Below are 23,537 nucleotides of genomic sequence, written 5' to 3'. Positions count from 1 at the left end.
TTGCTAACCCACCATTCTCCTAGACTTTGCTCTAAGTGTGCTATAGTTGTTGAAAAGCAATGTGACACTTCTGTATTTGGCATATCATGAGAAATCTGGCCTGAAGAAATTGTGTTACCTCTGGCTCAGCCTGCACATTATTGCTGTTCACTACTTGTTGGCTTGTACGATTCCCATACTCTAATCAAAGTTCAAAGTAAATTATCAAAGTACATATATGTCACCATATAGAACACAAGACATTCATTTTCCTGTGGGCTTACTCGATAAATCCATAATAGAATAGTAACCAGTTGGGCAAAAGACAACAAACTATGCAAATATAAAAAGAAAGAAATAATAATAAATAAATAAGCAATAAATATAGAAAACATGAGATGAAGGGTCCTTGAAAGTGAGTCCATAGGTTTCTGGGAACACATCAATGATGGGGCAAGTGAAATTGAATGAAGTTATCCCCTTTTAGTTCAAGAGCCCAGTGGTTGAGGAGTAATATCCAATCCTGAACCCGGTGGTCTGAGTCCTGAGGCTCCTGTACCTTCTTCCTAGTGAGAAGAAAGCATGTTCTAGGTGGTTGGGGTCCCTGATGATGGACGTTGCTTTCTTGCGATAATGCTTTGTGTAGATATGTTCAATGGTAGGGTGTACTTCACACAAGATGGACTGGGCTGTATCTACTATGTTTTGTAGGATTTTCTTCAAGGGTGTTTGCGTTCCATACCAGGCTGTGATGCAGGTAGTCAATATACTCTCCACTACAGTTCTACAAAATTTGTCGAAGTTTTAGATGTCACGCCAAATCTTCACAAACTCCCAAGGAAGTGGAGGCACTGCCATGTTTCTTCATTATTGTACTTGCCTGCTGAGTCCTCTGAAATTATAACACTGAGGAATTTAAAATTGCTAACCCTTCCTACCTCTGATCTTCCAATCAGGACTGGTTCATGGACTTCTGGTTGCCTCTTAATGAAGTCAATAATCAGTTTCTTGGTCTTGCATAACAATAAGAGGTTGTTGTTATGGCATCACACAACCAGACTTTCAATCTCCCTCCTGTATGCTGATTCAGCATCAGCTTTGATTCAGCCTACGACAGTGATGTTGTCAAGGAACTTGAATATGACATTCGAGTTGTGCTTGGCTACACAGTCATTAAGTATAAAGTGAGTAGAGCAGGGGGCTAAGTACACAGCCTTGTGGTGCACCTGTGCTGGTGGAGATCATGGAGCAGATGTTGCTACCAATCTGAACTGACTGATGTCCAGGAAATTAAGCATCCAATTGCACAAGGAGGTATTAAGGCGAAGGTCTTGAAGCTTATTGGTTATTTTTGAGGGGATGATGGTACTGAATGCTGAGCTGTAGTTGATAAAGAACATCCTGATATATGAATCATTGCTGTCCAGAAGTTCCAGAATTGAGTGAAAAGCCAGTGAGATGGCATCTGTTGTGCACCTGATGCTCTGGTAGGCAAATTAAGAGTGGATCCAAGTCACTTCTCAGGCAGAAGGAGATAATGCAGTAACATAATTCCTGTGATTTTACGTATGGCTTTCAATGGGGTAAAGTTCAGAATCTACTCTTTCAAATGGTCTTGACAGCATTTCTCAGGCCCACAACCAAACAGAAATATTGCTGCCCCACTTTAGGTACCTTCATATCGGTTTTGCTTGAGCTATGATGGTATAATAACGTTTCCCTTTATTGATCGCAGTGCTTGAGATTGGACTTACACAATAGGTAACAACCATGGTCGTTAATCCATAATGAAAATGGTAGAAGCAGACCAAATGAAAAAGTGTAGACAGTACAGTGTGGAGTATCCAAAATATGGATTTATACCAGCACCAAGCAACCAACAAGAGCCAATGCATCTGCTGCGTGATTTATTTTTTCAAATGAGACAATGAAACTGTCCTGGCTCCTTAAATATTTGGAGAGAATATACTCTGATAAAGCAAATGAGAACTTGGCTTATTTTCAGTCACTTTGTGAACATTTTCAGAAACCGAAAACACTTTAAACCATGCTTACCTTCACTTTACACCAAAACAATGATGGCTTGCGTGCTTCATACAACATTTCACTGCTCATTTGCTAAATCTGGAAAGCCCAATACAATTGGAGAAAAACTGATTTTGCCACCAGTAAGGGAGGTTCTGAGTATGGTTTGGTGTAAATCACCAGACTAAATAATTAAAGTGATTCTGCTCTGCAACAACTCTGTTCAAAAGACAAATAGATGAAATGTTTGAGAATGCGGAAGACACACTGTGCAACATACTTAGGACAACAGGATTTGCTCAGCAGTTGGATGAGTCAAATTTGCCAGGAAATGAATAGAATAAAGAACATAGAAATCTACAGCACATTTACAGCCCTTTGGCCTACAATCTTGTGCCGATCAATAACCTACTCGAGAAACTGCCTAGAATTTCCCTACTGCATAGCCCTCTATTTTTCTAAGCTCTGTGTACCTATCTAGGAGTCTAGTAAAAGACCCCATTGTATCCGCCTCTACCACCTTCACTGGCAGTGCATTCCATCCACCCACCACTCTCTGTGTGAAAAACTCACCTCCGACATCCCTCTTGCACCTACTTCCAAGCACCTCAAAACTATGCCCCCTCATGTTAGCTACTTCAGCCCAGGGGTAAAAGCCTCTGGCTATCCACGTGATCAATGCCTCTCATCATCTTATACACATCTATCAGGTCACCTCTCATCCTTCTTCACTCCAAGGAGAAAAGGCCAAGTTCACTCAACCTATTCTCATAATGCATGCTCTCCAATCCAGGCAACATCCTTGTAAATCTCTTTCTCTGTAGTATCCACATCCTTCCTGTAATGAGTTGACCAGAACTGAAATGAACGGAAAAGAATCTTTGTTTCTTGGCTATGTTGGCTTCATGAAAGATGAAAGCATGGTTCAAGAGTTGTCATTTGCAAGGGAGACTAGAAACAGATACGAAAAGAAGTCAATATTTTGGGTTGTTGAGTAATTTTACAAAGAGACCATTACGCTCATCAACATTCTTGCTTGTACAACAGTTGGGGCATCATCAATGACAGGGCATCACTGTGGAAAGCTGTACCTGACATAATTACATTCATGGTGTAATTCACAGGCAACATTTTGTCGCAAAAAACTTAAGTGATCAGCTACATAAATCATTAAATACTGTTATCACAGCAGTAAATAAAATCATGTCCCTTCCAATGAATTGTTCTCAATTTGACTATTTTGAGAAATTGTTTTGTGAGACTATTTTGTATTGAGCATGAAGAACCGTTCGTATGCTGAAGTCAAATGGCTCTCAAAAGGGAACTGCTTTAGATGCTTTTTGAAACTGTGATAAAATTCCTTTAAGATTCAAATGCTTTATTCAGTAATCAACTCAAGAATATTAGCCATGACATTGCGAGTAATTCTGACAACTAAGTTTTGAAATCAATCTTCAATTGTAAGAAAATGATGTGAACCTTATCAAAATCAAATCAGCAATCTCCACATTTTATCCAAGATAGCCCTATTTTAGCACAACATTGGATGTAGCATTTTTCCCCCCAATTTCTGAGCCTCTCTGAGTTGGAAGAGAAAGAAAGAACACTAGATGATGATCTTCAAGTATCCTGTACCCATCCTGTGAGCTGCATAAAGACACGTCAGAGAGATTTCAGGATCTTCTCAATCCAAGTTCCAGATTGGGTAATAAATCCATTCCTGAACTCTCCTGAATAAGGGATTAACAAGGAAGGATGAAGGAAGAACTGATTTTGCTGCAAAATGACTCTGAGTTGAAGCAGAGGTTCATAAAAAAAAAATCATATCAAGACTTTTGGTTACAGAAAGAAATTTCTGAACGCTCTTCTGCATTGGGGAAAAAGGATGTTCTTTGTTACCTTTTCAACACCTAATTTAGTGGAGCGTGGTTTCAGTGCAGTCGCCCAACTTTATTCAAAGCAATGAAACAAACTGCAAATTACTGAACGTAGGAATCTGAGACTCCTTCTGAGAGACATTCAACCTGATGTTGAGAAGCTGGTATCACTGCACCAAGCCCATGCATCACGTTGAAAGGTGAAAAAGCAATGAAATAGTGAATAGTTGGACCAATAATGTACGTTGTAAAATTGTTGATGAAAATTGTTTTTCCTGTAATTAAATAAAATGATTTTATTTATAGCTTTAAATAGTTTTCAATGAATCTTGCTATTATTTGTCACTGCTTTAAATTTGCAGTTCCTATTTTCTTTCACTGGACAAGCTAAATTAAAATTCTTTTATAGTTTTTATGTAATGGTTGGAAAGGGAAAGGTGGGCTCTGGGGATGTGGTCTGGGACCCAAGGGGGCGATAATGCAAAAAAGTTTGGAACTACTGGGCTAGACTACTAATTTGCTCAGTCACCGTAGTCCCAGACTTGCACCATTATCAGCATGTATTTTCAGCAATCTGAAGAACACAAGGGCTTGAAATTGAAAGGCAAGGATAACATAACCCATTCCTGTTAATTTTGGACTATTAGTGTACACTCAGCTGACTTATTGGTTTACTGCCAAGCTGTCAGGGAGCACTTACTTCACTTCCAAAACCAGTGGGTCCCAACCATAATTTTATGTGCTTCCCTCAACTGTTTGCATCATGGCTCAGTCATGTGCAGAATCAGACAACTTCTCTATTCTGGGTTGCTGAATAAACATTATAAAATAAGGGACCTGAAGCAGATTATAATACAGAGAAAGGTGTAAGCCACTCACCTCCTCTAAAATATTCTGCTATTCCACCAAACTCTGCCTAATAAAGCACACTACCTTCATGAACAGTATACTCTTTAGCTCTGTAAACTTTTTAATACTTTTGGCATTTAGATGATTGAGTTCTTTTGGCCAGTGTGGTTTTTTTTTTAAAAAACTTTCTACTACCCTTTGTATGAAGAAGTGTTTCTAAACTTCACCCTTAAAAGGCCAGCTCTTGATTTCATACTTTTGTCCCAATCTTCCAATGAGCAGAAAGAATCTCTCTATTCATTTCATTCCATTCAAGGTACTAAGAATCTCAATCATATCAATCCCTAAATATTAATATTTTACTGAATACAAATTTAGCAAATGTAATCTCAATTTATTGTTCAATGTTTAAGGTATTGGTCACATTTTGGTGAATATGCATTGCATTCTTTGCATTTTTTTAACGTTACAGTAAGCAAAACCAAAGATTTTGCACAACTATGAAGGATGATTGATAAGTTCGTGGCGCAAGGTAGAAGGAGTCAATTCTAGAAAACCTAGCACATACATTTTTCAACATAGTCCCCTCCTACATTTACACACTTAGTCCAGCAGTCGTGGAGCATACAGATCTTGGACCTCCAGAAAGTGTCCACAGCAGGGGTGACTGATAAGTTCGTGGCCTAAGGAAGAAGGAGATGAGTTATACAGCTCTCCTTATATGCACATGCAGTTCAACTCTGATTGATTATGCAGAAAGTTTGAAGTTAATAACTCATCAGGGGTGATTGATAAGTTTGTGGCCTAAGGTAGACAGTAACTTCAAACTTTAAACCCTGAATAACAGGATGTATAGCACTTGGATTGCCTTGAAGACCATTATAATTAATATGTCTTGGTTGGATAATGCCAGGGCCGGTTTGATGAGATAAACCAGATGATCCAGTGGCTTCAACACTTGCAAGTTGTTCTGGTATTCCATCTGGGTAACCTCCAACCTGATGGCATGAACACTACTTCTCAAACTTTCGTTAATACCCCACCCCCACTTTGTACCCCATCCCTTATTTATTTATTATTATATATATTTTTTTCTTTCCCTTTTTCTTCTCTCTTTTTTCTCCCTCTGTCCCTCTCATTATAACTCCTTGCCCATCCTCTGGGCTCCTCCCCCCCCCCCTTTCTTTCTCCCTAGGCCTCCCGTCCCATGATCCTCTCCCTTCTCCAGCCTCGTATCCCTTTTGCCAATCAACTTTCCAGCTCTTAGCTCCAACTCTCCCCCTCCTGTCTTCTCCCATCATTTCGGATCTCCCCCTCCCCCTTTCAAATCTCTTACAATCTCTTCTTTCAGTTAGTCCTGACGAAGGGTCTCAGCCCGAAATGTCAGCTGTACCGCTTCCTATAGATGCTGCCTGGCCTGCTGTGTTCACCAGCATTTTTTAATGTGTTGCTTGAATTTCCAGCATCTGCAGATTTCCTTGTGTTTGCAAGTTGTTCTTAAATGGGTTCCCCTTATTGCTTGATCCAGGTTATAATAAATTAAAGGATACTTGTGATCCCAGTCTGGATTCTTGGAGGACACCACTAATCACACCCTGGAAACCCAAGTACATTCTCTCTATATCCTAACTCCCTGGCATTTGGTCTCAGACCAGTTTGGAATCAAATCTGTCTAGAACAAGCAAGTACTGCTACAGAATTGCATTTTCATTAAATAGAGGATATTGCCTTGCAGCAAGTTAACCCAGTCTTATAATTCCAGGTTGCAGGTTATGATAATACTGTTCCAAGCACATTAGTACAAAAAAGTCAGTATCACATGAACATGAACCCTAATTCATGTTTATATTACAGCCTGATTGCACAAATACACATCTTACTATAATATCACCACTTCCTTTTCACCACTGAACACAAATTTCTTAGATACAATAGATCATAGATGACAAATTGATTTTAAGAACACTTACTCATTCAGTAGCAATCAAACTTCACTCCAGAGAAACCGAACAACTTGCCCAGTCTCTGCACATTTATGCAAATTCTACCCAGACAACTGCTGGAATACTACACTACTTTGATATCATTATATATACACACACACACATAGTAAAATAAGCTATGGATGACCAACAATATTCCTCATCTTTTAAGGCTTACAGTTGAAATACTTGAAATGGAGTTCATCAAACAAATACAACTATATTTCCTTTCATGCAAAAAAAACTTTTAAAGCAAAATCCCAAAAGTATTTGCAGTTTTAGAGATTTCATATTATATATAATTGCATATATAACTCCACCATGCAACATAATTTGCATTACTATATGAAGCACTGATGGTAACTTATGCCAAGTACACCCCAAGGAATTAGGAATTTCAAGACATCTGCAAGAGCTATATTCACACCTTGTCAGTGAAAAGTAGTGAGGTTAGATCCTTCTCACTAACCTCATTAGCAAGTGCATCAACAAGGGCAGAGCAGTAGATGTAGTCTATATGGACCAATAAGACCTTTGATAAGGTTCTGTACTGTGGGCTGCAATAGAATGTTAGATTGTATGGAATCTAGGGAGACTGAGCTAATTAGATACATAGTTGACTTGATGGCATGAAGCAGAGCGTGACAATGGAAGTTTTTTTTTAAAAAAACGCACTAGAGGCCTGTGACTAGTGGTGCACCCCAAGGATTAGTGCGATTTCAATGTGCACAGTCTTTTCCCCCATCCTCCCAGTGGTGTTGAATCAAGAACGAGAAACATAGGTTTAAGATAAGAAGGAAAAGATTTTAATAGGGGTCCGATGGGCAACCTTTTTCACTCAGAAGGTGGTCAGTATATGGAATGAGCTGCCAGGGGAAGTAGTTGAAGCAGGTACATTAACAACACTTAAAGGTACTGTATTTGGACTGGTACATGGAGAAGAGTATTGGTTAAATACAGACATATAGGACTAGCCGAATGGCCATTTCTATGCTGTATGACTATTACCCTCAATAGCTCATTGCTGAAAGTAATAAAGTATACAAGTAAGAAATGCCAGTTCCTCATTTTTGCTATGCTCTGCAAATCCCAGGTAAACTGAGAGGTGTTGCAATGCAATATCAGTTTCCCTAACCAAGTCAAAGCAAAATCAATTAACTTTCCAACTTCTAACTGCAAGCCGAATCTATATTAAACAGCCTGTGTGATAGCTGAAATAAATACAAGGCAATATAAAGAGACTATTTTCTCAACACAAAACAGATTAGATTTGTCTCAGGCTATTACATTCATTTTAAAGATTGGCAAAGATAGAGAAATGTGTTGCTATATCAGACCTTGCAGTTCAAATTTACAAGGTCCAGTTCTGAATTACATAGAGCATTCAGAATAACTTGACAACTTTTCACAATGTTAAGGACACAGTATTAACAAATTCTGTGCCTGTAGATTGATTGGTGTGGGTGGGGTGGATATCAGGAAGGTGAAAGTTTTGAGAAAATGGAAGGAAGGTTTGGATTTATGTAGTGCCTTTTTGTCCTCCAGATACCCCAGGCCATCTCACAGCCAAGCCAGTCTACTTTATGTTAAACAACAGTTACTACTGTAACATAGTAACAAACAAACTGCTTTTATCCCCCTTGGCTACGAAATATAATATTGCTAATATCACAATTAGTATTCAATGTTTCATGCTTATTTGAAAGAGAAAAAAAATGTTTTCCATTTTGATGGCCCTGCAAATGAAGAAGTGATGACTGAAAGTCAAGTAGGCTGACTCATAAAGACACTATTAGCCTTCAGCACACACTTCCAAAGTTGCTGCCAAAAGACCCAATATGGATTGTTGAATACAGTGAATTGGATCCAAGAACACTGTTCTATCAATAGATGATTCCTAACTGAAATATGAAAGGAGTAAGTTATACATTCATCTTGCAGCATATTGTCTTTACCAATGTGACTCTGGAGCCTTCACTACATATATAAATTCAATGGAATGTAGGTATATGCTTTAAGCAAAATTATTTAAAAATATATAGTTTATTTTAGAAAAGGTCTGCATTCCATTATAATGTTATGCATATTATAGAGTGCCCTCTGATATTTGGTAAAGAAAATATGCTGAGCAACGATAGTTTAAATTTTAGGACCATAGCTGATAAAGGCAGTATAAATTACTGTGTGTACAAACCCCTTGATCCAGTTTCATGCTGTGAACTGAAAAACAACACTCCCTGGGTTCTTGGTAAAAAATTGTGACTTCAGGCATGGACTGGATGGCTTCTTTCTGAGATAAGGATTTCTATAATTGCAATTTACACTCACTTTACCATGGACTTGCCATATTAAGATTTCTTGTCTCCATTAATCAGAGGAGCCAAGTGTAGTGTAGGAATATCCATGCAGAAAAGGCATGATAGTGGCCAGAATCAGGAAAATCACTTCTGTGCACTGTTACCAACTATCGTTGTCTGACACTGGAAAATGACAGGGCAAATGAACTCACTTCAGCTGTGAAAGAAATTGTTGAATTACAAAGCACAGATCCAACAAAAAAGTAAATCAAGATTAAAATTATAGGGAAGTGAAAAGTTGGGTGACTGCCAAGAATGACGAAAGTTACAGAAGGCAAGTGACAAGTACATTACAAGTATAAATACCCATATGAGAAAACCATATCATAAACTGAAAAACAAAGAAGAAAATGCCAATGATTCAATAGGGCACAGATCATCTGTGCAGGCTAATATTCTTTCAATGGAAAGAACAATCATTTTTGACTGTAATATGTTAAATTTTCAAAAGCAGTAACCCTACCATTCAAAAAAAAACTTGACCTGTCATCAGAATCCTTTTTTGAAAATGGCGTACAAAATCAGGTAAATTAACAGTGTTTTCATGTTTGTATCCAAGATATCAAAATATGTCAGATCGGTACAAAATGGGAAGCACTTTGACATTTAAAATGTATGGTTCAGAGTTGATGTTTTACTCCAATACTCATTAGATGGCAACACTCCAGTGTTGCATTTGGGTGAATGATCACTGCATGGCATTGAGACAAAACTGACACTGAGATTTCAATTAGACACCAAGCATTGTACGACAATACTCCAGCACAAACTCATGCCTGGATTCCTGTAACATCCTTTAATACTGGTGAAAATAGAGGTAAGGATAAACACAAAGGCATTGGAGAAAATTTAACAGAAAGACAAAGACAGTCAGGGCTGAGCTCTTCAATTTCAAACTTGTCCCCAACTTCCACCCTGCCACCGTATTTGGTTGGTCTATCGCTGGCTGACACCTCGCTTCTTCCTTCTTGATCTCAGTCTTAATCCCTGGAAACAGACTATCCACTGACATCTCTTACAAATCTACTGACTCTCAGTTATCTTGACTACACCTCTTACCACCCTCTCACTTGTAAAAATGCTATAACTTTCTCTCTGTTCCTCTATGTCCATCATATCCTTCTCAGGATAAGGCTTTCAATTCCATAACACCTGAAATGATCTCCTTTTCCAAGAACTTCCACCACCATCAATGCTGCCCTCACCTGCATCTCCTCCATTTCCTGCACATCTGCATTCACCTCATCCTCCCAGTGTCAGAACAGGGACATGGTTCCCCTTGTCCTTACCTACCACCCCATTAGCCTCCATATCCAACATATCATTCTCCATAATTTCTGTAACTTTCAACAGGATCCTACCACTTTCCCTCCCTCTCCACTTTCTGTAGGGTCCGCTCTCCAGATGACTCCCATATCCTGTCATCCCTCCCCACTGATCTCCTTCCTGGCACATCACTGCAAGCGTGACAAGTGCTACACCTGCCCCTACAACTCCTCCCTCACCACCATTTGAGGCACAAAACAGTCCTTCCAATTGAGGTAACACTTCACTTTCCTGGCATTCTCCTCCTCCTCCTCTTTCTTCCAAGGTCCACTGCTCTCTCCAGTTAGATTCCTCCTTCTTTAGTTCTTTTACCTTCCACCCATCACCTGTTTCTTACTTCATCCTCCCTCCCCACAACCCATCTTACCTATCACCTACCAGCTTGTATTCCTTCCCCTCCCCCCTCCTTATTCTGGGTTTTGCCCCTTCCTTTCCAGTTCTGATGAAGGACCTCAGCCCCAAATGTCGACTGTTTATTCCCCACCATAGATACTGACCAACTTATTGAGTTTCTCTCGCATTTTGTGTGTATTACAGGCTTAGGTTAACAAGCAGTTAGTAAATAGATCACGTGGCCAAGTGGTTAAGGCATTGGACTAGCGACTTGAAGGTTGTGAGCTCGAGCCCCAGCTGAGGCAACGTGTTGTGTCCTTGAGCAAGGCACTTAATCACATATTGCTCTGCGACGACACTAGTGCCAAGCTGTATGGGTCCTAATGCCCTTCCCTTGGACAACATTGGTGTCGTGGAGAGGGGAGACTTGCAGCATGGGCAACTGCTGGTCTTCCATACAACCTTGCCCAGGTCTGCGCCCTGGAGAATGAAGACTTTCCAGGCGCAGATCCATGGTCTCGCAAGACTAACAGATGCCTTTAATAGTTGGTAAATGCGTTGGAAGATAGTTTGGAGATAGCTTTTTCAATATGATCAGGACAATGAAGAAACATAGATCTGGTTTCTTTATTATCATGACAAAAAATTAGGTTGTGAATATTAAAAGTAATTTGATAACTCTTGTTCTATATATTTACTTACTTTGAAATGATTCCCAAATCTATATCCAGCTTTGTCCCCACAAGGTGAAAAACAGAAGCTGGAAATCGGAAATAAAAACAGGAAATGCTGGGAACATTTACCAGGTTCATGCAGTATCAAATGAACAGTCTTTGACCTGAAACATGAACTGCCATACCCGCTAGATGATTCCAACATTCTCTGCTTCTATTTTTCTCAGCAAGTGTTACTTTGGGTCAAGGATGCAGTTTGAAGTTTGTGAGCACCAGGGGTTGGAAGGGGCAAGATTCTGGAATGCTTTTTGTAATGTTAGGTGGTGAGGCAGAGATTAGCATAACATTCCAATAAATTGTGCTTTGTCCAAGTTGTATGAAAATTACTTGAGTAACATTAAATACACAGCAAACTTACCAAGACTCTGTCTCCAATTTTTAATTCACGTTCCCCTTTCTTAACAGAACCAGCTTCCGAGAGATTCGACACAGATTCACTTCCCGTTTTTAAGAGATTGGACATAGCTGCAGAATCCTGAGCTGCACCTGGCGCAGCTTTTTGTGCAGTTGATGTAGATGGAGCTGCTGCAGCACTGGCTGACGTAGATGTGGGTGATGTTGCTCTGGAAGCAGATGTTGCCCGAGTCTGTGAACCACTGGCTTCACCATCTACCACCGGGCTTCGCGACAACTTTGAAGGTCTTGTAAATATTCCACGCAACGGTTCACATTGGAAGTATCGAACGCCAGCAACTGAACCATCATTTTTACCGATTGGTTCATCCAAAACAATTCCAGCCCACTGGCCAGGGGCAAACTGACTCTCCCCAAGGAACTGGATGTAACCAGGTTTACTGCCATTTACCCAGATGCGTTCTCCAATTCTGAAGTCAGACACTTGTTCTTCCTGAGCCTCCGTGGTGGATGTGCTTGAAGATTTCTCTCCAGATGATGCTTTTTGTGTGGTAGCAACAGATGCTATATACCAGAGGAAAAAAAAAATAGCAATTACTTGAAATCATACTTGCCATTTTCTTTTGAAAAGTTACTTATCCTTTTGATAATGTCCCCTCAAGTCTAACTGACAATGATTTCTTGTCAGAGTACAGCTCCATGAACATTAATGTCTGTACAGAATCATGCATATCGTTATTCATTTGTGATTGTTGACAGTAAGCATAATGAAATTATTACACCAACAGACATTACAGGCAGATCAAACCTGAGTTTAACTGATGTGCACCAGAAATTTTGGCTAATATTCCTGTTCTTAGGCACTGGAACACAATAAAATAGGAGCAAGAGTAATCTACCTGGTCCCTCAAGACTGCCTATAGTTCGATATTATTCAATAAAAAAAAGAGCAAACCTTAAAGGTGAGGAGTATTTTTAAAAGGGAATTGAGGGGAAAGTTTTGTTTTCACTCGAATGGTTGATTTCTGGAATTTATTGTCAGAGGATGTGGTGTAGTCAGATACAATCACTTCACTTTGAGAGATTTACTCAGGCAAGGCATAGAAGCATATGGATCTTGTATGGGAAAACGGGAATTGAGTAGATGGACAAAGGCTGGCATGAGCATGATGAGCTGTTTTCATGCTGTACAACTCCATAATCATGGCTGATCTGCACTGGTTTCAACTCTTCTTCTGTGCCAGTTACTCATGTCCTCAATTCTTCAATCTTTCAATAAATTATCTACCTCCATCTAAATACTTCCAATAAAGCTAGTCTCGACAATCATCTGGGATAGAGAATCCCAAAGCTTCATCACCATATGCAAAAAGAAATTTCTATGCACTTGTTTTAACTAAAGTGCCCTTTAGTTGTAACTATCTTGTAACCGAGAGCTATTGAGATGAAATAAAGTTTGCACCATGATTCTGACTACAATAAATGTATTTTCCGATTTAAAGTTGCACCATACATTCATAAGAAAATACCATCTTTTCACATCAAAAATCTTCACTGGATTTAAGGTTATCATATTTATTTAGTTGGAAAAGGAGAGAAAGCAATTGCATTGAGTTTAGCAGACTCTCTAGATGTGAAAACCAACTGGAAAGGTCAATGCTCAATAGTTTCCACAGGATTTTCAATAGATTTTTAAAAAAGCAGATTCCATCATGACTGCTGTACAACAACCTCACCAACTTTGATCAATTGATAATACAGCAGGCTTGCAGTCAGAAAGTTAATGCTTCAAACTTCACATACAAAATTTCATCATATTATCTCGATCAGATTAAGATCTTAGCTTCACAATAAATTACTTTTATATCGTGCTTCATATAAAAAAACAGGTAAGCTGCTTTGCATCAGTGAAGACAATCAGAATTTGCTACAAGAGACAATGACAGTGATGTTAGGGGCAATGACTAAATGTCTGAGCAAAGCACACTTTCAGTTGGGCAGCATTAGACTTGGGTTTCACCAAAGAATTCTAGAAAATGGAATGTAGAAAGCTGAAATCTGTGTAAAGAAAATGCAACATATTCCAAAGTCTCTCAAATCCTAAATAGAGTTTTAATCCATCTATTCAGATGCAAATTAATTTGTGAACAGCCAGCAATTCCTCAGTACGATTTATCCCTGCACCAACGCCACGTAAATTAATTATTAACTTCATCTGTTGTTTGCAAGATTTTGTTAAGCATAATTTGTGCCATCATTCTGAAATCCTTCAGTGCTTCTTAAAGATTGGAAAGGCAATAAACACCCATTCTGAATCAACAAAAAGTAATTGCTTGATTCACTGTTTCTGAAAAGCATTTAACTATGTTATAAACAATTTCCCTACAATTATTTGTTAAAGGCCAATGACCTGAAAAATTAATTCTGCCCCTCTGCAGAGGTGATACCTGACCTGCTGAGTAACTCCAGCAGATTTTGTTCTTATTTCAGATTTCCACTTCTGACATATTCAGCTTCTTAACAATCTTTTGCTGTCATGTTATGTGACCTGTACACATCAGTCAGGCATTCATAATTCCTGGATATGTATGGATACCCATCCTTACATACATGTAAGCTTCCATTGCTTTATTTTAAAAAGTCCAACAAATGTGTACGTTCATTTCTCTGAATGTCAGAACAAATTTCCCCTCTACTTTTAACAAGAGAAAACCTGAAAATGCTGGAAATCTGAGCAACACACACAAAATACTGGAGGAACTCAGCAGGCCAGGCAGCATCTATGGAAAAAGGTACAGTCGACATTTCGGGCCGAGACTCTTCGGCAGGACTGGAGAAAAAAAAGCAGAGGAGTAAATCTACTCTCTCTACTTTTAATCAGCTTTATGTGTTTTTGATATTATTTTGATACAATACTGTGGAGGTATGTCTACCATATCAAGTGATGATTATATATTTCCTGACAAGTGTCAAGTTGACTTTAAGACCTCTATATAAAAAAAACCTGCTCATTACCTGGGGACAGCTTATATGTCTAAATGATGCAGACAGCAAGGAGTCACTTCCCTATCCTAACAAGCTCTATTCAGGAAATGCTGCGACGAAAAGAGAGAGCATCACTACTGGCTTAGCCAGCCTGACGAATTTAGTCAGCTGTCAACCCTTCAAAATGTTGCAAAAGTTTCTGAATATTCCAGATGATCAGAAATTTGAATCAGAAGGAGATTGTCAGTCCTGCACCAGGTCTAAACTTGTGGGCGGATTTTCCAAAAACTTCCACAACTTTACTTTCCGGGTGGCAAAGTCTCTAACATCGAAGGACAGCTGGGAAATAATTTAAAACAAAACTACCAGCAAGTTTGGGACTTTCCAGGCAAACCTGCTGACATTTCCTCAGACTATCTAGGCCAACAATAATTTTTGCCCGATTTAAGTTCTGTATTTCAAATTTGACTTGATGATGAATACAAAACTAAGTTTGATCACTCTCATTTTAACTTGGGAGAACTTTTCAAACATTTCAGAATACTTCAAAAGCTCCACAAAATTACTTTATATGATGTAAACAAATATCATGATGCAATTCTATCACATAAGCAATCCAAAGCGGAAAAGCCACTTGATTTAGTTGAGGATATTATTCTGACTTTCACATTGAAGAGAATTTTTGCACAGGGGAGTATCCCCCACTCTTTAAAGAAGACTATGATTTCCAACAAGCAGAAGATGAACATGCTGCCTGAATTCAAATCCAAAGCACGTGCAACCTTCTCAAAGTCAGAAGTCTAACTCAAGGTTTGAACCTAGTACTCAAAGCCAAGGTTTGCCCATGAAGGCAAAATGACATTTTTATGCTTCTAACCTTCTTCAGGAATTTGAAGAATATGAAGAAAACTATTTACTGCTCTTTACAGTAATTTTTTTTTATTTAGAAACTTTTTATTTCATTATTTTTGGAAGCACCTTCACTTTACAGATTTATTACACGTCCTTTAAGACTTCTGCGCTGTACTGTACAAATATTCATCCTGCAGAAGCTGATTTAGTAGCCCAAACATTGCAGTAAAAAAATTCAGTGAGTTAGTGCTCACAAACATTAAATATGACAGCAATTTCTGCAGTTAAAAATGAAATTCAGAATATGTCTACATTTCATTGCTTTTTCTGATGCTCTGCTAAAATAGCATTCTTCCCCACAATATACCAAATAAGCATACTCAAAGTTACAGATTGTCTGTTCAAATGTAATTGAATTTAATAAAAAAAAATTAAGGCTTAATTGTTCCCAAATAATCTCCAAATCTTAATTTTTCTTTGTAAACAGTGGTCTCAGTTCCTCAAATCTCAATCATGGGAGATTTGAAAATAACTTGTTTATTACAACATCTTTCATTCTTTCACTCTATTTTCCTTCCCTTGCTTCAGTTATTTCTTCTCCTTACTTCAATTTTAACTGTTATTTTCTACTTTTGATTCTGAGCATCTCATTAAGAATTCTTCAAAATAATTGTCAATGTCACACAGCTATTACCTGCATAGTTCCCACTGGCATCAGTTATTATATTATAGAGGGTTTAAATAAAACCAGCCTCTACATCTGTATCATTTTCCAGTACTGCCTGGAACCTGTCGTACAATACACAAAGTTATCAACGTCTAGAACCCTACTATACATAAATCATGTAATGCAATTATAATCATCTTGGAAAACTTCCTCAAACCAATAATTTCATACTCAAAATTCCTCTATTGACGATACTGGATTCGCTGGATCTAAATGGCTTCAGTTTTTGTTCTTTATCCATTTTATTTTCCTCGAAGTGGTGGCTTACTCATCCTAACTTTCTAAGGAATCCCACTAGTCCCCTATTCAAGAGGATATTCACTTGTTTTAAGTATTGACTATCCGCAAACTTTTGAAATGTTGGGACATCTCAAGCTGGACTTATTTTGTGTTACCTATGATTTTGTCATTTGGATTTTCAAACAGGATGTGAATCTTCATCAATTTTTCCCTATTCACCAGCTGAAAATGACCAATTCAGGTATCCCCATGCACAATTTAGATCTGACCTGCTAACTTATAAACCAGGGTCCTCTGTTACTCAGTTCCACATCACTGTCATTAAGAGTTCTGGATTTTCCTGGTAATGAAATTACATTGTTCTCTCTTCTTCACATTGTTACTTTTGTTAATGAAATTGCAATTTATTGCCAAAGAATGGTCAAAGGTTGGACATCCGCTGTGAAACTCAGAGTTGTCTCCATGTAACATACTATCATGACAGGGATGCCTGCCATTGTTCCTCATTGCTTGGGCAAAAGATCTTTTTCAAGCGCAAATGGGGATGATGACAACACCCATAATCATGAAAATGTTTTTGATTTCCAACATCCAAAATCTTACAATATTTGGTCTGCTTTTGCTCTCTACTACATAGGAGATACACAACTACAGGAAAGAGCTTCAGGTATTGATGCCAGTTACAATCAATACATACATTGTCTCCTAAAATGAAGGGGATATATCATGTACTTTTTACCATTCTCCTTGCATTTACTTAAGTTTTTGCAATCTCTTACGTAATTTATCTGTCATTGCAGATGAACAAATGTTGCAGTATTACCTTTTCTTCCATGATCAAGTTTTAGCTTTAGCAGTGAAGTAAGATTATAAGACATAGGAGCAGAATTAGGCCACTTGGCCCATCAAGTCTGCTTCACCATTTCATAATGAATGATTCATTATCCCTCTCAACCCCATTCTCCTCCCTTCTCTCCATAACCTTGGACACCCCGGCAAACCAAGAACCTATCAAACTCAGCTTTAAATATACTCATTGACTTGGCCTCCACAGCTGTCTGTGGCAATGAATTCTACCGATGCACTGCACTTCGGCTAAAGAAATCCCTTCTCATCTCTGTTTTAAATGGATGTCCCTCTATTCTGAGGCTATCTTCTAGTGCTAGATTCCTTCAATATAGGATACAACCTCTCCACCTCAGCTTTCAATATTCAATAGGTTTCAATGAGATTTCCACCCCCCCCCCCACCATTCTTCTGAACTCCAGTGAGTTCAGGCCCAGAGCTATCAAACACTCATTGTACATTAACCCAATCATTCCAGTGACCTCCTCTGAACTCCCTCCAGCGCATCTTTTCTTAAAAAGAGACCCAAAACTGCTGACAATACTCCAAATGCAGTCTGACCAATGCCTTATAAAGCCTCAGTATTATGAAGTACATCTTCGCTCATATATTCTAGACCCCTTGAAATGAATGCTGACATTGGATTTGCCATCGTCACCATTGACTCAACTTGCAAGTTAAAACTTACAGGATTCCCTAAAGGTTATTTTCAGGTACATCTTTTGGAAATAGTACTGAAGCAACAGGTATACAAATTAGAATCATTAAAATGTTGTAAATAATTTAAGATTTCATTTAAGGATAACTATGACACAGAATTATTTAAAGCAGAGACACTGAAACCATAAAGAAAAAAAACATGTTTAAGTGTTAACTCACATTATTGCAGTTAATTATGGATCCATCTCACTCACCAAATTTAATGATATCTAGTGCTTTATCACTGTAGATTCAATGTCGTTAATCTTTCATTACAGCCTCAAAACCGCATACTGTCATTTCCCTACAACAGAATTACTATTTCCTTTTCTTTCCTCTCACCACACCCATCATACTACATAAAGGTTACATTTAAATCTAATTTCAATTAATGAACTAAATGTTGAACAGCCCACAGAAAGCCACATTAAGTATTAAAGTCTGTTCTATATTGGAATTGTGCCAGTATTTAAAAGATGAATACAAAGGTAAATGGGAAGTACAAAGGGACAGCATTGAAAATTTCAACTTACTACTCACGAATTGCCAAATCAGAAATATATTGTTGGCTTATATCTCATAAAACTGGATATTCCTCTATTCGTCATTGTGTGAAATAATCAGCATGCAACTAACTAGAAAGCAACTGAATCATAAGGCAATTAAAAAGGTTGAAATTTGACTACCTAAGCTGTGCAAGTATTCATACTAATAATGCAGCCTAAAACAATACCTTACTATTTAGCTACCTCAGTTGAAGCTTAAAGCCCAACAGACCTTAAGAAGACAGCAGTAGAATTGTGCAATGAATCTCATTATATACATCTCCATCGAACAGATTTAACAAAGCACTGCTCCAAGACGTAAAGCAAAGCAAAATCTTCCACAATGGTTAACCTAGACTTCATTTACAACATACATAAAGTCTAGACAGGAGATTCTAATGACTTACTTGCAGATTGTGTAGCCGCTTGCTTCACTGCAGTACTTGCTGGCTTGGCAATCTTGCTGGGAGCTTTCAACCCACTAGGTTTTAGCAGACTCATCCTTCTTCTCTGCTTCCTTATTCCAGCCTTTGTTTCAATTAAAGTGTTTCCAAATCATCGAATCATCTGCACTGTTTTTAGATAAGCTCATTTAAAACCTGCAGACAGAACATTAGAGAGTGAAAATATATTTCAGCCTCCATCAAATGGATTTAAAGTGTTGCAGGAAGCAGTACATAAAACAGCTTCCTCCTGACAAAGCACAATGCTCTTTTCCACATGCCTGAGCTCCTATGAATGACTTCAATGAGGTTCTTCCCGATGCTATGCTTGTATTTTTTTGAACAATAATAATTTTTCCTGTTTTAGAACCCAAACATGCAATTTAAAGATTTTTACTCATTTGTCAAACAAGGTTTCAATGTTTTGTAACAGAACACTTCCTATCTGAATTATTTTTGATAATCACTTGTAATATTTTGTCCTTTTATTTATTAAATAAATACATGACCTTTGATTATATTCCCAGTTACACATTACCTCACCATGCAAGGACATGGTTATATTAAAACACAAAGCAGTTACCAATATGTAATTATACATTTTTAAACATCAAAGGCAATAACATATAATTAAACTATAAATCTCATGCATTATTAATGACCATACACCACAGAAGCCAGTGATTAATTCCATCCAAAAAAAAGAAAATAACGTGTTGGTGTTTCTTGCTCAGTGTATCAACACATTTTTTACAAGGTCCCTTGCAACTCACCATGGAATAGTGTTCACTTTCAAAATGGAACTAACTAAATATTATCTAAACACAGGAGGGAGCTAACAACATGCAGGTAGATGAATTCAACACATTCCTAAAATGCTTTAACAATTACTGCATCCACTATTAGGAATGCCTTCCTTAGATTTCAGTTATTAGGAACAAGCTAAACAACCAAATTCATTTCATTGTTTACAGCCTTCTTCCACCCTCATCAAATAACCTAGTTCCTGTAACTCTTCCCTGGTCTTTTTTTTTTCCTTCATTAACTTTTACAATTAATTTAGAATCATAAAATCATAGAACATTAGAGCACAGAAACAGGCCACCTGGCCCATCAACCTGCACCCAGACCATAGCCGTCCATACCCCTCCCATCCATGTATTTTTCCAAATTTCTCTTAGATGTCAAAATCAAACCTGCATCCACCACTTCTGCTGGTAACTGGTCCCACAAGCTCACTACCGTCTGAGTGAAGTTGCCCCACATGTTCCCCTTAAACATTTCACCATTCACCATTAACAAATGACCTCTAGTTCTAATCTCATCCATGCACAGTGGAATTAAAAAACTGCTTGCGTTTATCTCATCTATACCGCACATAATTTTATATAACTATCAAATCTCCTCTCATTCTCATACGCTCCAGGGAATAAAGTCCACACCTGTTCAGCCTCTCCCTATAACTCAGGTCCTCAAGTTCTGGCAACATCCTTGTAAAAATCCTGGCAATATCCTTGAATTCTGAATGCTTAGTATTTTCTCTCAACTCCAACTTCCAAAAGCAAATTCTTTCACCTGAAATCTGAGTGAAATTCATCTTCTAATATCTTCTAAATTATTTTGATACATGGTTATTCTTGCATCACTGCCCCCTTGAAATGATCTGTCAACAATAGTAAAAAAAATCTTCTTCCATTTTTTACAGAATTATAACTCCTCCTGTATTGCATTCCTTAATGTGTTCCAAACAGAAAAAAAAATTGTTACAAGCATTCAAATCAACTCCTCAAGATAAGTGGACACAAGTCTCAGAGAAAAAGAAGCCTCAATTCTTATCTTAAAAAGGCAATTCATTTTTGAACAATACCGCCCACAAGTAAAAGTTTACTCTGCTTTGTACTGTATTAAGAACCTTGAACACCATGTGTTATAATTCTTTAAAACTCCAGGATACAAGTCTACCTTGTCTTCTGTCTTGTGAGCCATTCTAGGTAGGGGCCTAATAAATTTTCTCCAATCTGCTTCCTATGCATTTCTATCCTTCCTTAATTACAGAGAACAATACTGTACACAGTATTGTATTATGTAGTCCTAGCCTGGTGTAATTGATGTATAAACTCCCGGTATTTGCATTCTCCCAGCAATAAACAGTAACACTGTTAGCTTTCCTAATTACTTGCTGTAACTAAGTACAAACAGTCTGCAAATCATGCACTTGGTCATTCAGATCCTCTTCATTTTTCAGCCACCTATCATTTAGATGATGGTTCTCTTATTCTCACCACAAAAAATAATTTCACCATGTTACCTCCTACGTTATGAGTTTTTTTATTTTTCACAATAACTTTTAATGCTGCAATGTTCAAATGCCTTTTGGAAATTCAAATATAGTGCTTCCACTGGTTCACCTTTCTTGACAACACATCACTTCTTTAAATAACATCAATAAGTAAGTTTTATTTTCACAAAATCTCATTGATTTTGTCAGATTACCAAGTACATTGTTGATATAGATTTTGTTTTCAAATGGTTACAAGCTAAAGCAGATACAATAGTGGTGTTGTAAGAGTTTTCTAGATGAACACATGAACATGCAGGGAATGGAAGGATACAAATCAGGCACAAGAGATTGATTTCAATATGGTATCGTGTTTAGAACAGACATCATGACCTGACGGGCCTATTCCTGGATATATTGTTCAATGTTTTATGTGTAATGCTCTGGTTAAGATTTCTACAGCTATGCTCTGAGGTAGTTTTATTTCAGAAGTTTTCTGCTAAAGCAGTGTGTCGTGTTAGTAACAGTGTTTTGGCTTCAGCTAAAGATAAGGAGCCATGTTGTCCAACATAGGAATGTTGTGTCAGCCAACCAGGATTGTCTTGTCTTGGTATGTGTTGTCACTTTCTGCCCAGGGGAAGATTCAGGAGAGTTGGGCGAGGTCAGATTTCTGAAGGACAGTAGCCTGGTTTGGGGTTTTGAAGGGGAGCTGCTGAGCGGGGCACAAAGGAAGATGCCGCAGAATGCCGCTCGAAGGAGAGGCCCCTTTGTTAGAAGTGATTTGTGCAGATGAATGGCTGCATGGGGGAATTGCCAAAGCTCCTGAGAGAGCCAGTTTGTTTGAGAATGTCTTCGAGGAAAGTTTGAACTGTGGCTGGTGTCCTTCACGCAGAATGTGGTTTCAGTGTGAGCAAAGTGATACCCCCAATTACTCCAGAAATAAGCTCCAATGTTTATGTGCATATTGGACTGATTTAACTGTAAAGGGCTCAAACTTTAATTTTTTCCTTTTCTGTAACTGTCAAAGTTGAAAATATATTTTTTTTGTAATTTTATGCTGGTGTATGACCTGTTAAATTTCTGGCAAATGATAACTTTGCAAGAAGCGCAGTGTTTACACAGCATTCACTACAATTAATGTTTCTTGATGGGAACATCCTAACTTTCCTGCTTGGTTGAACCCCAAATCATACCGACCCTAGATATATACAACAGGAATTCTGCAGATGCTGGAAATTCAAGCAACACACATAAAAGTTGCTGGTGAACACAGCAGGCCAGGCAGCATCTCTAGGAAGAGGTGCAGTCGACGTTTCAGGCCGAGACCCTTCGTCAGGACTAACGTTAGTCCTGACGGGCCTGAAACGTCGACTGCACCTCTTCCTAGAGATGCTGCCTGGCCTGCTGCGTTCACTAGCAACTTTTATGTGTGACCCTAGATGTATGTAGCTTATGAAAGGTGGCCTTCTCACCGCTGAGTCACGTGGCTATTAGCAGAGTTGGCTAACATGCCAGGTTTATATATGAGTCCAGTGAGAGGGTTGCTCATGTACTGCATTCAAGATTTGATGAATGTACTCCACAATGAGCAAAAGATAAACAAACTACAAATTACCAAGAGAAAATTTAGATTCCAAAGCAAACCACCAAGCATTAGAAATGAATGCAAATCTTCAACTGATCCCCACAAATTTTACCGATCACTTTCATAATGGGGTTTCCACTCTCTAAAAGAGCAAAACTGTTTAATTATTTCAATCAAGATGACTGGAGCGAACCGTTAATTTATGAATTTCAGTTTTAAAACTCTTTGCACCATTACTCAGCTCAAAGAAACAGTGTAAATTCAATGCATCCTAATCTGCCCCATAAGAAACATACTTGCTTTAATGTATTAATAGAGCTTGGACATTGTCAGTAAGACTAGCACTCATTGGTCAATCATAATTATCCCAAAACTGAGCATCTTATGACATTAGACTGAGTTTCTTAATAGGAAATTTCAGAAAGATTTTAAGAGTCACCCACCATACTGAGAGTCTGTAGATACAAATATAGTCCCATCAAAGATGAGAAACAAGCCTTTGCTTACTTATAACTAAGGCC

General features: G+C 38.2%; 1 protein-coding gene across 4 annotated transcripts in view; it reads right to left on the bottom strand.

Annotated features, from left to right (window-relative positions):
- The window catches only part of clip1a (CAP-GLY domain containing linker protein 1a), a 148,453-nt gene that overhangs the window by 94,530 nt on the left and 30,386 nt on the right, over window positions 1-23,537 (bottom strand). For all 4 annotated transcript variants that reach the window (XM_072247818.1, XM_072247820.1, XM_072247819.1 and 1 more), the window contains exons 2-3: window positions 19,118-19,309; window positions 11,821-12,380 (exon numbers count right to left, since the gene is read on the bottom strand). In XM_072247818.1, the coding sequence (XP_072103919.1) occupies window positions 11,821-12,380; window positions 19,118-19,211 (654 nt within the window). In that variant the 5' untranslated portion in view covers window positions 19,212-19,309. The remainder of the gene's footprint in view (window positions 1-11,820; window positions 12,381-19,117; window positions 19,310-23,537) is intronic.

This window comes from Mobula birostris, chromosome 31, assembly GCF_030028105.1.
Source record: "Mobula birostris isolate sMobBir1 chromosome 31, sMobBir1.hap1, whole genome shotgun sequence".
Classification (NCBI taxonomy): Eukaryota; Metazoa; Chordata; class Chondrichthyes; order Myliobatiformes; family Myliobatidae; genus Mobula; species Mobula birostris.
This window is presented reverse-complemented; position numbering and strand designations above follow the sequence as displayed.